General features: G+C 38.9%; 1 protein-coding gene across 1 annotated transcript in view; it reads right to left on the bottom strand.

The window, feature by feature from the left end:
• The window catches only part of Setd2 (SET domain containing 2, histone lysine methyltransferase), a 77,660-nt gene that overhangs the window by 9,541 nt on the left and 53,866 nt on the right, over positions 1–14,253 (bottom strand). Inside the window, exons 14-16 of the mRNA XM_055601590.1 lie at positions 13,046–13,180; positions 8,749–8,888; positions 5,276–5,387 (exon numbers count right to left, since the gene is read on the bottom strand). Of these exons, the coding sequence (XP_055457565.1) occupies positions 5,276–5,387; positions 8,749–8,888; positions 13,046–13,180 (387 nt within the window). The remainder of the gene's footprint in view (positions 1–5,275; positions 5,388–8,748; positions 8,889–13,045; positions 13,181–14,253) is intronic.

Here is a 14,253-nt window from a genome sequence, read left to right as displayed (position 1 = left end):
CTTCCTTCCTTCCTTCCTTCCTTCCTTCCTTCCTTCCTTCCTTCCTTTTTTCTGAGACAGGATTTCTCTGTGTACCCTTGACTGTTCTGGAACTCTGTGTATACCAGGCTGGTCTCAAACTCACAAAGATCCTTTTTCCTCTGCCTCTCAAGAGTGGTGGAATTAAAGGGGAGCAATACCACTTCCCAAAAGCTCAGTTCTTAACTATTCCAATAAAATCACCGTTCATGTGATATCTCTCATAAGAGATGATACCTGAGCCCCTCAAAGCACTTGGCATGAATTTCCACTATAGTAGCTTTCTAAGCAGAACTTTCAGATGATGAAGACCCAGATTCAGTTCTCTTTCTATCTCTATGTATCACACAATGTTTGTGAATTGACAAACCTTGTTACAACGGTGCAATGTATGGCTCTGAAGGGCTTATAATCAAAATGACACAAGGAAATAAAAAATGGAACGTAAGGAATGAAGACTTTACTCATAAATACCCTTCTCCTGTCTACAAATATACTAGGTAGATGACCACAACTGTAAAATGATAAGGACAATTCAAGTAGATTCTAGACTTGGGCCTGCTTAAAGAGATCATGGTCCGAAAGGGGGTCTAAAGACTGACCAGCACCCCAAATCTTTGCCTATACTTCTGGGAAAGAAGGGCTAAGAGATCAAAGAGCACTTGCCTTTTCATGTACTATGCCTAACTAAACAAAGCAGTTAATGAAACCCAGGAGGCTTTCATCTGGATTTTATATTAGCAATGCAAGAAAAGGTAAAGATGACGGGTCAAAGAGAGCTGGGTGTGGTGGTGCACATCTTTAATTTCAGCACCCAAGGAGGTAGAAGTAGGCAGATCTCTGTGAACTCAAGACCAGTCTGGACTACATAGGAAGTTTCAAGACAGCCAGGGCTACAGAGATATACCCTATCTCAAAACAAAACAGAAGCAAACTTTTATAACTGAAGCATACTTAAAATTTTAAAAGTCACTGGATGAATTTAGCTTATAGCAGCATCATGGGGCTAGAGAGATGGCTCATCAGTTAAAAGCACTGACTGCTCTTCCAGAGAACTGGAGTTCAATTCCCAGCACTCATATGGCAGCTCACAACTATCTGTAACTCCAAGATCTGACACCCACAGATATGCATGCAGGCAAAACACCAATTGACATAAAATAAATTAAAAAAAAAATAGCAGCATCAGTAATCTTTAAAGAGAAGACAATAGGAATATACAAACTGAATTACAAGGAGAAAAGAACTAAGGGGAAAGAGAGAAAGTAAGATATTCAGAGGCCATGAAAAATCCATCAGTCTAGCAACATGCATACAAGGGAGAGGTGCAGGAAAAAGGACATGGTACAAAAAACACATTTGAAAAAACAACGGCTAAGATACTTACAGCTTTGATGAAAATTATCAATACAGGTTCAGAAGAGTGCAAACAACCACAAGAAAGTTAAACACAAAGAAAACCTAAGGACAGTATGTAGCAATAAAATTGTTGAAAATCAATTAGAAAAGAAATAATAAAGCTGGATGCAATGGCACACACCTGTAATCCCAGCACTCCGAGAGCAGAGGCAGGTGGATGTCGGCTTGCCCTACAGAGCGAGTACCAGGACAGGCAGGACTATAAAGACCCTTTCTCAAAGGAAGGAGGGAGGGGAGGAGGGAAAGGGAGAAGAAGAAGAGGAAGGGGGAGGGGAGAGAGAGTTGAAAAGTAGGAAAAAGTAACAATTTAGAATTCTATATCCAGGGACTAGGGATATAACTATCCCTACATAGGAATATAGTGCTCACTGGCTAGAAGCGCTGACTGCTCTTGCAGAGAACCTGGGTTTCATTCCTCATATGGCAGGTGACAATCATCTGTAACGCCAGTCCCAGGTAGATCTGACACCTTCTTTTGGCCTTGTGGTGCACAGACATAAAGGCATGCAAAACTTCCATATAAATCGAATAGAACAGAACAGATTCCTATATCCAGTGACAATACCCTTCAAATAAGAGTCTCAAAGTATCCTAGAAAGCTCAATATATTCCTACCATGTAATTCAGCAATTATGTTCTCTGATGTCTGCCCAAAGAAACTAAAAACCATATCCACCCTAGAACCTACACAAATGTGTTTTCAGTAGTTTTAATCATAATAACAAAACCTGGAAACAAGTTAAGATGTCCTTCAGCAGCAACTTGGTAAGCAGTGGTACACTCAAGACAATGGAGTATTTCAATACCAAAGTGAAATATACACCAAACCATTAAAAGAAAGAGAAGCCCAAAATGCATAGCTCTCTGGGACCAGATGTTGATACAAGGAGAAGTTTATACATGGTAGAGGAATATGAGAACACTAGAATCTCATTTTTTTTTCTGTTTGATCAACTGCTCAATTTTGCTGTACCAAAATAGAACTAAAGTTACTCGGTATATTTTTTGTTTGTTTAAAGACAGGGGTTTTTCTATGTGATCCTGGCTGTCCTAGAACTCACTTTATAGACCAGGATGACCTTGAACTCATGAACTCATAGATTGGCCTGCCTCCCCAGTGCTGCCATTAAAAGCATGTCATGCCCAGCCCAACCTAGTCAGTATTTTTTAAAAGTATATGACTTCCTTTAGGATAAAGAAAATGATTCCAAGCCGGGGGAGGGGGGGTGCTGCATGCCTGTAATCCCAGCACTTGGGAGGCAGGGGCAGGTGGATCTTTGTGAGTTGAGGGCAGCCTGGTCTACAGAGTTCCAGGACAGCCAGAGCTCCACAGAAGTACGGGAGGGGAGGAGAGGGAAAGGGAGGGGAGGAAGGAAGGAAAGGAGATGATTCCAATCAGGCATGGTGGCACACACCTTTGATCCCAGCAGAGACAGGTAGATCTCTGAGTTTGAGGCCAGCCTGGTCTACAGAGTGAGTTCCAGGACAGCCAGAACAACACAGAGAAAGAAACCCTGTCTCAAACAAACAAACCAAAACAGAATACAAATGAAAATAGAATTCTACTCCAAAGAATGAAGTAATGAAAATGCTAAATAGGGGATTAAAGATAGGACCTCCCTAAATAAGAGCTTTAAATCTTTTTAACACTTTTTTAAAGATTTATTTATTTATTACGTACACAATGTTCTGTCTGCATGTACACCTGTATATCAAAAGAGGGCACCAGATCTCATTATAGACAGTTGTGAGCCACCATGTGGTTGCTGGGAATTGAACTCAGGACCTCTGCAAGAGCAATCAGTGCTCCTAACCTCTGAGCCATCGCTCTAGCCCCGTTTTTAACATTTTATCAGACTTTGTTGTTATTGTAAGATATAGTGCAAAGAAGTAAGTTTACACTAGTACATGCTAAATACCCGTACCACTAATGAGGTATGTCCCTTTTAGCCCCAACCTGAATCCTAACCCCAGTTAGACACCACCATTAATAGACTTTAAAATGAAATGTACTCATGTATTTTGGGATTCATGAACATATGCAAAGGTAAATGGGAAAGCATAATGGACAGAAGCAAGTAAAATGTAAGCTAAGTTCTTACACTCCCAGAAAAAGTAAGTATTACTGTAAGTAATCATAGGAATGTGGTCCAGGAGCAAGGTGACCATCTGCTGTGACATATTGTAAATGTTAGGAGTGGCTCAGAAAGTTTTAGATCTCAGGATCCTCTGTACTGAGGCCCTCTCAAAGCTTTGGTTCACATGGAAAATACCTAACAAATCAGAAATTAAGTTCATGGTTCATGCTCATAAAGCAGGTGGGAGGCACAGGCACAGGGAGCACTGAAAGTTCCAGGCCAGCCAGGTGATATGTGAGATGCCTGTCAAACGCACAGTGAAGACTTCAAAACACTTCCTAGAAAAGTTAATGAAATATAAAAGAAGATACAGATCCATCCATACATGTCTTTCATTCTTGATTCTTTTTCTTTCTTCTTTCCTTTCCCACCCATCCTTAATAACTTTAAGTGGTTCTTATGTCCTTAAGGAAAAAAACAAAAAACCTAAAATCCACAGGTTTTAAAACAAACAAAATGACTTCCGACTTAAGTAACTCATTCTTAGAAATAAATTGTCTTATAAATAAGAATAAACATTAATTTAACCAGCAAGTACTTGTTTTATATTTACACCACCTCTAATCTCAGTATTTTGTCAGAGGAAGAAATGAAGAATAAAATCTTTCCTGTTTAATTTTCTTCTAGTATTTCCATACAAATTATCTTCTGCTTAACAAGGAATCTTCTGATTCCTTGAGAATCAGACAGCTCTTATATTGTTGTTATTTTGTGTGTGTTGGGGGGGGGCACATATGCCACTGCATGCATGTGGAAGCCACAGGACAACACAGGTCAGCTGCCTAGAAGTAAGCTCCTTCACCTGCTAAGCCACCTCACTAGCTGTTGTCGGATCTTGCCGTATCGATAAGGCCGGCTTCAAATTTGCAATCCTCCTATTTAATGAATGAACTACCACCACTTCTGGCTCCTTTGTTGAGATCCACTCATCCATCCATTATTTACCTGTGTGTATGATGTGTGTGTGAATATGGGCATACCACACATGCCATGGTTTTATAGGGTTTCTTTTTTTCTTTTACTTTATCCACTCTACCAACTCCATGACCCCCTTGGTGAATTTTAACATAACCAGTTTAAGTTCATTCCAGATCTAACCAATCTTAAAACTACAATGTCCATAATATAGTATTCAATTTAAAGAGTCAAAACAAGCAGAATGTCGGCACATGCTTGTAATCCGAACACTGAGGCAGCCAGATTACTATTTGGAGGATAGTTTGGGCTATATAGTTTATGCCTCAAAGTAACAAACAAAACAAAACAAAAATCCCCAAAGCCAAATAACCAACCAAGCACAAGTAAAAAGAAACCATCCATACAGCTCACTATCAGGAAAAAAAGAATACACTAAAAGAAGTTATAAAAGACTGTGAACTAAAACTGTCATGACGACCCTAGTTTTTTCCTTTAGTCTTCTGTTATTAGTGCTACAAAACATTTTTATAACTGGTCTATTTACATATACAAAACCCTTCTAAATATATTCCTTATAGGAATAAAAAGCCAACATGCATATAAGTCCTTGCATGTGTGAAAATATTTGTTCTTTCTCTTTGACTTCAGTCTCTCCTTTGACACAAAAACTGACATATTTTTTCCAAAGAGAAAAAAATCCAAAACTGTATGGCTACTGACCTTACTAAATGAAAGGACATAGATGGTCAAATGGCCAGGACACATAAAAACATTACACTCACCTTCATGGGGTTTTCATCATATGTTGGGGTTCCCAAGTCCATCTCAGCTTCATGCTCAAGGCTGGCATCATCTCCTGGGCTTTCCCAAGTAGGAGGATCCCACTGAGTCTGCCTAGAAGAGGGTAAGAACAGCTAAGCTGTCATGGATAGAAAACAGAAAACCTGCCACAGAGTTAAAAAAAAAAAAAAGCAACAGGGCACAGAATAAGTCTGATGGTAATGATGGTCAGCAATGACTCTAGCCTAGAGATATATTCATAACATTATTTAATCCCAAACTTTTTATGTTTGGTGGATTATTTGAATCCATCCATTACAAGAATGTTTGAAGGCAATTATGTGATAATGCTGGCTAATTACTGACAACAGTAAAAAAATAAAAAATAAAAAAAAAAATAAAAATCTTGTTTGCTTCTTAATTGGTTCAGCGCACTAAATATATCCTGGGCAAATATACTGTAAAATATACTGTACACCTACTGTGTACTTGATCATGCTTGTAGTTCTAAACCTTGAAGGACTGAAAGCTGAGAAAAACTTTAAAAATTGTGTTCTCTGCTAAAAATGCCCTCAACTAGTTATAAAAAGGGCTCTGCCATGTTTACTCATTGATTAGAGTTGTTTCCAAAACAAACAAGGAAATACATAACCTAGGCTAGAATTAAGGACACCCTTAATTAAATCCCTCATCTTTCTGCCTCTAACTCCTGAATGCTGAGCTTTCAGACACATGCCACAACAATCAATTATTTTTTATTTTTTATTTTTTGGTTTTTAGAGACAAGGTCTCTCTGTATATATAGCCTTGGTTGTCCTTGAACTCACTCTGCAGACCAGGCTTGCATCGAACCTACAGAGATCCACCTTCCTCTGCCTACTGAGCACTGAGATTAAGGCAAGTGCCAGCGCCACACAGCTCAAAAAAATTTTTTTTAGAATTATTTTAAGTTTTGTGTGTATGTCTGTGTGTGGGTATGTGCACAACAGTGTGGGTGCCCACAGAAGCCAAAAGAAGCTGAATTCCCTGGAGCTGTGAGTTACAAGTAGCCTGTAAGCAACCTGTCATGGGTGCTGGGAATTGAACTCTGGTCCTCTGGAAGATAAGTAAGTGTTCTTAACTGTTGAGCCATCTTCCCCAGTCCCTTAGTTTATTATTATTTTATGTACATGGGTATTTTGCTTGCATGTATGTCTGTGTACCACATGCATAGCTGGTGCCTATAGAAGCAGAACGGTGTTGGATCCCCTGGAACTAAAGTTATGGACATTTGTGAGCCATCATGTGAATGCTAGGACTCAAAATGGGTCCTCTGAAAAAGCAGTCACTGAGCCTTCTCTCCAATCCCAATATTTAAAAATTATATTTATTCATGGAGGAGAGGAAGGATTTTCATGTCATGGTGCACATGTGAAATTCAGAGGGCAACTTCTGGAAGTCTTTGAATTCATTTTATCATACGTGGATCTCAGAGCTCAAACTCAGGTTATCAGACTTGGTGGCAAGTGCCTTTATCTGCTAGATCATCTCAACAGCATGTTTTTCTTTTGTTTTATTTATTTATTAAGAAAAAAAAAGAGAGAGAGAAGTAGAAGAGTTTTTTTCCTTCTGGGACATGAGCTGAATACAAAGAGTTTTTTCTCCTTCTGGAACATCAGCTGAGTAGGAAGGATAGCTGGATGCTTCTTCTGTCTCTCTGAGCTAGCAGGCTTTCACCTTAGCATCTGACTCCTGGGTCTTTATTGGTAAAAATCGATTAAGACTTTGTTTAAAAACAACAATCGAGGGGCTCTAATGCCCACTTCTGACACCTGCAGCACCACGCATGCAAGCGATGCACGTACATGCAGGCATGACACCCATATGATACATTTTTAAAAAGTGTATGGTAGCAACAAACTCCCAAAATTTTTCTTCTGATCTCTACATATATTTCCTGCCTCTGTGCTTTCTCTCACTCTCTCACACACACACAAAGTAAGCCAAAAAAATTAACAAAAAGCCTCAAAAGAGCTAGTATTTTTCTGGCAGTTATATTTTGTGTTCCTACTACACTAATCTTTAGTTGGCAACATTCAAGGCATTTGATAAAATACATTTTAGATTCATATGAAACCAGGCTTACATGCAATCTATGAAACTGCGTAACAACAGCATTTCTATTGTAATAATAAAGCATAAGCATCTGTAAATTTTACTGTGGAAACTAAAATGTTTTGTTGTTGTTATTGTTTTTTGAGATAGGGTTTCTTTACAGCAAGCTGGCTTTAACTCAGAGATGCCTCTGCTTCCCAATTGCTAAGATTAAAGGTGTGTGTCACCACAGCCAAGCTATAACTTGTTTTCTTTGTTTTAATTTTTAGAGTGAGAGAGGCAGAGACAGAGAGAGTATGAGTATTGGTGGCCACAGAGGCCAGAAATTGGATGTCAGATTCCCTGGACCTAGAGTTATAAATGGTTGTAGTCACCTGATATGGGTTCTGGGAAGCCTAGATTCTCTGAAAGAATAGTAAGTATTCTCTTAACTGCCCTAGTGGTACACACCTGTCATCTCTCTGGGAGAGATCTTGGTAAATTCAAGGTCACTTTTAGTCTATATAGTGAATTTCAGGTCAGCCAGAGCTTAAAAGCCTGTCTTACAAAGCAGAGCAAAGCAAAACAAACAAACAAAAAAACACACACCATGCACCAAAGGGGCTGATTAAATGGCTCAGCACTTTTAAAAGGCACTTGCTACCAAGCCTAAAGACTTGAGACCTGGAGACACACTCTGTAGAAGAGAAATAACTCCTCCAAGCTGCCCTGATATACACATACATGCATATGCACACATGCACATATGCACAATACTTCTAAATAAATGCAATGGGTGGACATATCAAACCATACTTTGAAAGGGCAAAGTCTAAAATCTGTCATGCGATTTCAGACATGATTCTGAAGCTGGGCATGGCAGTGCATATTTAAAATCCCAGCACTTGAGAGGCAGGATTAGGCATTAAAGGCCACTCTGAGCAACATGAATCCATCTCAACACTTCCAGACAGCTCAGTTAGCAATGTGTTCAGTGCATCAGCAAGAGATCCTGAATTCAATCCCAAGAAGCCACATAAAAAAGCTGGGCCTGGTGACATGCTTATAATCCCTGTGTGTGTGCGCGACAGGTGGTAACTGATGACATCCAACATAGCCTGATCAGATAGCCTCAAATGCCAATGAGATAAGAGTCTAAAAAGCAAAACAAAACAAAAACAAGGTGGATGATTCCTGAGGAACACCAACTTAGACTAACCATGAGCACACCTATCCTTCAAACACATGTGACCTGGCACTAGTTCTCTGCTCACCCACATAGACATTCTAGAAATTCAGCAGTCCTTTAGGTCAGCGAGAGGCCAATAATTATGAGACTTCAGGCTGGCAGCGTAACTGACCAAGTAAAACCAGATGTGGGGTGCCCAGCAAAACGTCTTACCTTGTGATTACATGGTAGTAATAGATCTTCCCTTCAGGATCTCGGGCTGTCTTCCAGTTGGGAGGTAAAACAATGGTTTTTGGTTTTGGAGGGGAAGGAGGTGGCAGATCCAGTAGATTATTTGTTACAACCATTTCAGACTAAAAAATACATAAACACATATTTGATCAGTAATATTTCTTTCAGTGTGTCACAACAGGGCAAAATGCCCACTTAAGCAATATAAAAAGTGTATATCTAGTTCCCCTTAAAAAAGATAGACAGAAGGTATTCTATGGGAAATAGCTAAAAAGACAATATATATGAAGACCCTTAGGGACCTCCCAACCCAAAATTAAAGGTATCACATTTAAAAAATATTTAACAGCTCATCATCTGAAGCAGTATTTACGAGCTTTAATGCAAACAAACCAACAAGCAGCAAAAAAACAAAACAAAACAAAACAAAAAAAAAAACAATGGCATATAAAACTTCAGGATACTGGGGCTCCGAGGCTAAGAGCACTTGTTTGCTGGATTTGATGCCCAGTCCCCACATAGAAGCTAACGACTTTCCAGTTCCACGGAATCTGATACTTTCTTGTAATCTATGTGGCACCAAACACAGACATACTTGCCAGACATACATACTAGCAAAACACCCATACACTAAAATAAAAAATAGCTGTGTGTAGTAGAGCATACTTAATTGTCCCAGCACCGGAGAGACAAAAGCAGGTGGATCTTGAGTTCCTGGCCAGTATGGTCTATAGAGTAAGTCTAAGACAGCCATGGTTACACAAAAGAAACCTTGTCAAAATATATACAACTTAAGAAAGAGGGAGGGAGGGAGGGAGGGAGGGAGGGAGGGAAGAAAGAGAGAGAGAGAGAGAGAGAGAGAGAGAGAAAGAAAGAAAGAAAGAAAGAAAGAAAGAAAGAAAGAAAGAAAGAAAGAAAGAAAGAAAGAAAGATGGATGGATGGTGGGTGGTGGGTGGTAGTGGCCCACACTTTTGATCCCAGCACTCAGGAGGCAGAGGCAGGTGGATCTCTGAGTTTAAGGCCAGCCTATTTTACAGAGAGAGAGTTCCAGGACAGCCAAGGCTACACAAAGAAACCCGTCTCGAAAAACAGAGAGAGAGAGAGAGAGAGAGAGAGAGAGAGAGAGAGAGAGAGAACTTCCAGAGACTCATTATCTGGCTGGGGTTTAAGCAGGCCTACATCATTAAAAACAAGCCTGAAGGCGGAATGGTAACATTTTATCCACTGTATTTTTCTGTACTTTTCTTAAATAGTAATGAAATTTCAGCTAGTATTCGTTGTTTTTAACTACATTTTTAACCTCATAGCCATCTCTCCACTTTCATAAAACCTAATAATCACTACACTGGAGAAAAGCATTCCCCCAAAATTTATGTGAAGCCCTTAGTGAGAAACAAAGCCTTTACAGAGGTAATTAAGGTTCAATGAGGTCAAGAGCACCAAGAAAAAACAACATGACAACAGAGGAAGCTTGCAGAGAAGAAAATATGTGAAAACATTTCTGCAAGTCAAGGGGACAGACCTCAGGAAAAAAATTCAACTTTGCTGTCACCTTTATTTTACACAGTCTCTAGAACTGTTAAAAATTAATTTCTGCGGTTTAAGCCACCAAGTCTACAGTACTTTGTAATAGCAAGCCTTAAGAAATTAGAACAATCAGTATTTGCATATATAGCTTTCAACGTTTCTTCTATATAAAACAATTAATGAATAATTTCCAGCTTTATCTTTGCTTCAGCTGTTAAAGAGGGACCTGAGCCTCCAGACTGAGATAAAATGCTTCCACTCTTAAATAATCATGACCTTTGAACATTCCTAGTTTGTCCATTCTTTAGTTTATACCACTCAACTTAGTGTAGTCGAAAGTTTGAACCCTGCTTAAGACTCATTTCCACAGGTCTATGCAGTCAAGTAAAATTACCTTTTCCCTCTAAGCGTCTATGCTCCTTAAGATTCTTCCAAATTATTAGTGACTATTAATCCAATATCTAAAAACAGTTCTGTCCTTCCTCAAGTCAAATCTTTAAATATCTGCATCTTATTTTTTTTCTTTTTGATACAGGTATGACCTAGAACTCACTACATACCTCAGACTGGCTTAAAACTCATGGTAACTCTCCCATCTCACTCTCCCAAGTGCTAGATTATAGGTATAAGCCACCTCATCAAGTTTTTCAGTGTTTATTATATTATTATTATTTTGATTTTGAGACAGGGCTTCTCTGTGTAGTGTTGGATGTCTGCTCTGAAGACCAGGCTGGCTTCAAGGGCTGAGATTAAAGGCATGAGCCTACAACGACACTAAACTTTGACTACTTTCAATCATATTGAAAGTATGTGGTTTGAATAAAAATGGTCTCCATAGGCTCATACATTTGAATGCTTAGTCACTAGGGAGTGGCACTATTTGAAAGGATTAGAAGTTGTGGCCTCATGGGAGGCCTTGTGTTACTGGGGGGGGGGGGGTAGGTTCTGAGGTTTCAAAAGCCCACGCCAAGCCCAGTGTTTCTTTCCTGGCCTGTGGATCAGGATGCTTTGATATCAGATATTCTAATGCAGAATTTGGAATTTGCCTGGCTGGTTTTGGGTCTCACTTTGGTCCAGTACATTCTCATTATGCTCTCTTTCCTCTCTTTTGGAATGGTAATGTTGAAAGTACAAGATCTGCTTTATGCCTTTGCTTTTACAGGGGTTACAGTTAAAAATATTTGACTCTTGAACTTTTAAACAGTATTGAGACTATGAGAACTTTTGAAGTTGCGCTGAAAGTATTTTTGCTTTATGATAATGGCCACAAGCCTATGAGGGCCAGGGAGCAGGTAGAAAGTGATGGTTTGAATAAGAATGGCTCCCATAGGCTCATATATTTGAATGCTTATTCACCAGGGAATGGCATTGTTTGAAAAAATTTAGGTGTGGCCTTACCAGAACCCCAATTAAATGATTTCATTTATAAGAGTTATCTTGTCAAACAAAACAACAAAAACAGGCTGGATAGTGTTGCCACACACCTTTAACAATAGCACTTCTAAAGAGGAGGCAGGAAGAGTTCAGTGACTTTAAGGCCAATAAGTTCCAATATAGCCAAGGTTACACAGAGAAACCCTATATTAAGGCTTCACTGCCAAAAATTAAAAAAAATTAAAAAAAAAAAAAAAAAAAACCACCTTGCCTTGGTCAAGGCATCTTTTCACAGCAATAGAATGGTGACTAAGATAGTGACCATCATCTCTTATTTAGGATGTCAGTTTATAACAGGAAAAGAATTTGATTCATCATATACACAATACCTAGCAGAGGCCAACTTAGAGCAAGCCTTCAAATACTGACTTACAGGCTCATTACAGCATTTTCCAATTTTTTCACATACTGCATTTAATTCTATCTCCACTATTTTTCCTGTCTCTTTAAAGACACCATCGAGTACCAGATTGCTTCAAGAGTCTTCTCCAGAACTGTCAAGTGTTCTAAAACAATACTGACCATATCACTTCTATTTAGTCTTTTCCATTCCAAATACAATCCATTTTATTGAAACCCAATAATATTTCATAAAGATTTTATGTATCCTTCTATATACATTTCAGCACACCAAAAGCATCTTTCAATATTATACAACATACAAAGTGAGGTATGTTACATATTTCTACATCCCTAGCCTAGGCCATTATATATCATATTCTAGTACTGGGTAAATACAAACAGATATTCCAGGGGTGTGTGTTGAAATGTTATTGTGTGATGTGAGTGCAGGCACATGCACGCCACCACATGGTGGGAAAGTTGGAGTAGACCACTTTAGGACTCAGTTCTCCCCCCTTCTGCCTCTACAGAAGTTCTGGGGATCAAACCTAGGCCGTCAAGCCCGCACAGCAAAGACATTTGTGATGTAAACCTCACTGGCCCCAAATTAGTTCTTTTAAGACAGGGTTTTGACCATGACAAAGTTTGAGTTTGCACTTAAACTCACCTGTGTAGCCCAGGATGGCCTTGGGCTCATGACCCCCCTACCTCCTGAGTACTGGGATTACAGTACATCATTCCCTGATTTGTGTCTAGAAAAATTATTACTTCAAAAGTTGTAATATAAAAATATAAGGCGGGCCTGTAATCCTAGCACTTGGGAGGCAAAGGCAGGCACATCTCTGTGAATTAGAAGCCAGCCTCACCTCTCTAAATATTAGTGGCTTACATAAATTACAAAGCATACTGAAAAAAATTTTTGGAAAGACAAGATTTACAGCCAAAGAGAGGGTTAACAAGTGAAGTATTTCTTACTGGTTGTAAGGACTGAGGCTGCCCTGGTGCAACTATTGTAGTCACGGCTGCAGTTGGCTGTACCACTACTCCTTGTGGGTGAGCTGTGAAAATCTGCTGTCCCTGGATATATTGAAGACTTGGCTGAGCATAACTCTAAAAGACAAAACAAAGTCATAATTATTTATGTTTCTCTGGATCATACTATGTGAGGCAATAACTTACTTCCAATATGACAAGCTTAAAAAGGTATATATACCCCTTTTAAAAAAAGGTATTTCTTATACATACATATACCTGTATTTAAAGGTATACAGAAATTCTGTTTCAAACACGAAAGGTTTTTGGTTTATTGTTTATTTAGTTGGTTTTTGAGACACAGTCTCACTATGTAGCTCTGACAAAGATTCTCCTGCCTCTGCCTCCTGAGTGCTGAGAGTAAAGATATGTATCACCAAATAGTTCATTTTTACATCAGTGTGCTTAGCACAAAAGTAAACAAATACACAAACCTTTCTTCTCTTTTATTCATAGAAACTGTTTATCTTTCAGGAAAACTAGAGTGATGACGGCTGCCCCGGGGACTTTAATACCCAGACACACACACAGACACACACACATTTTTAGAAGTCCATTTTTAGAAGTACCCTCCCAACTTCTTTTTCCCCCCTTATAGCTCAAGCTGGCTTTGAACTCATAATCCTTCTGTCTCAGTTTAATAAGGCTTGAAATTATAAGCATATATCTCCACATGCAGCTTTAGTGAGGTCAACAGCAGCAATTCAAAGTACAAGAAAATGATTAAATATTAAGATTCAATTCTAGTTTTTAAGCTTTTGGTAATCTATAACTCCTACAAAGATAGCAGAATATAATGAACCTAAAATTCTTACTATATAGGGATTTATAAGGAATAAATCCAGAATGCCCTTCCACTTCTCAATCAGACACAGATTATCAGATGCAGTATTTGTTCCGATCTAGTCTGCCAAGAGCAGGGCTGTGGTGGCGTACACCTTTAATCCTAGCACTCAGAGGGGCAGAGGCAGGTGGATCTCTGAACATTAAAAAGGATAATATTCACAGGGATTCATCCAACTTCAAAGAGATACTATAATCCTCAGGTAGTCAGAATTAAAGTTACTAAAGCCATCTTAAACATCCAAATTTATAGCTTAAATCTTCCACTTAGGAGCAAAGAAGAAAACTTAGTCTAACAAAGGAAAAAA

This window comes from Psammomys obesus, unplaced genomic scaffold, assembly GCF_907164565.1.
Source record: "Psammomys obesus unplaced genomic scaffold, mPsaObe1.curated_primary_1811, whole genome shotgun sequence".
NCBI classification, from domain to species: Eukaryota; Metazoa; Chordata; class Mammalia; order Rodentia; family Muridae; genus Psammomys; species Psammomys obesus.
Note: the sequence above shows the minus strand (reverse complement) of the source record. Positions and strands in the feature narration are given on the sequence as shown.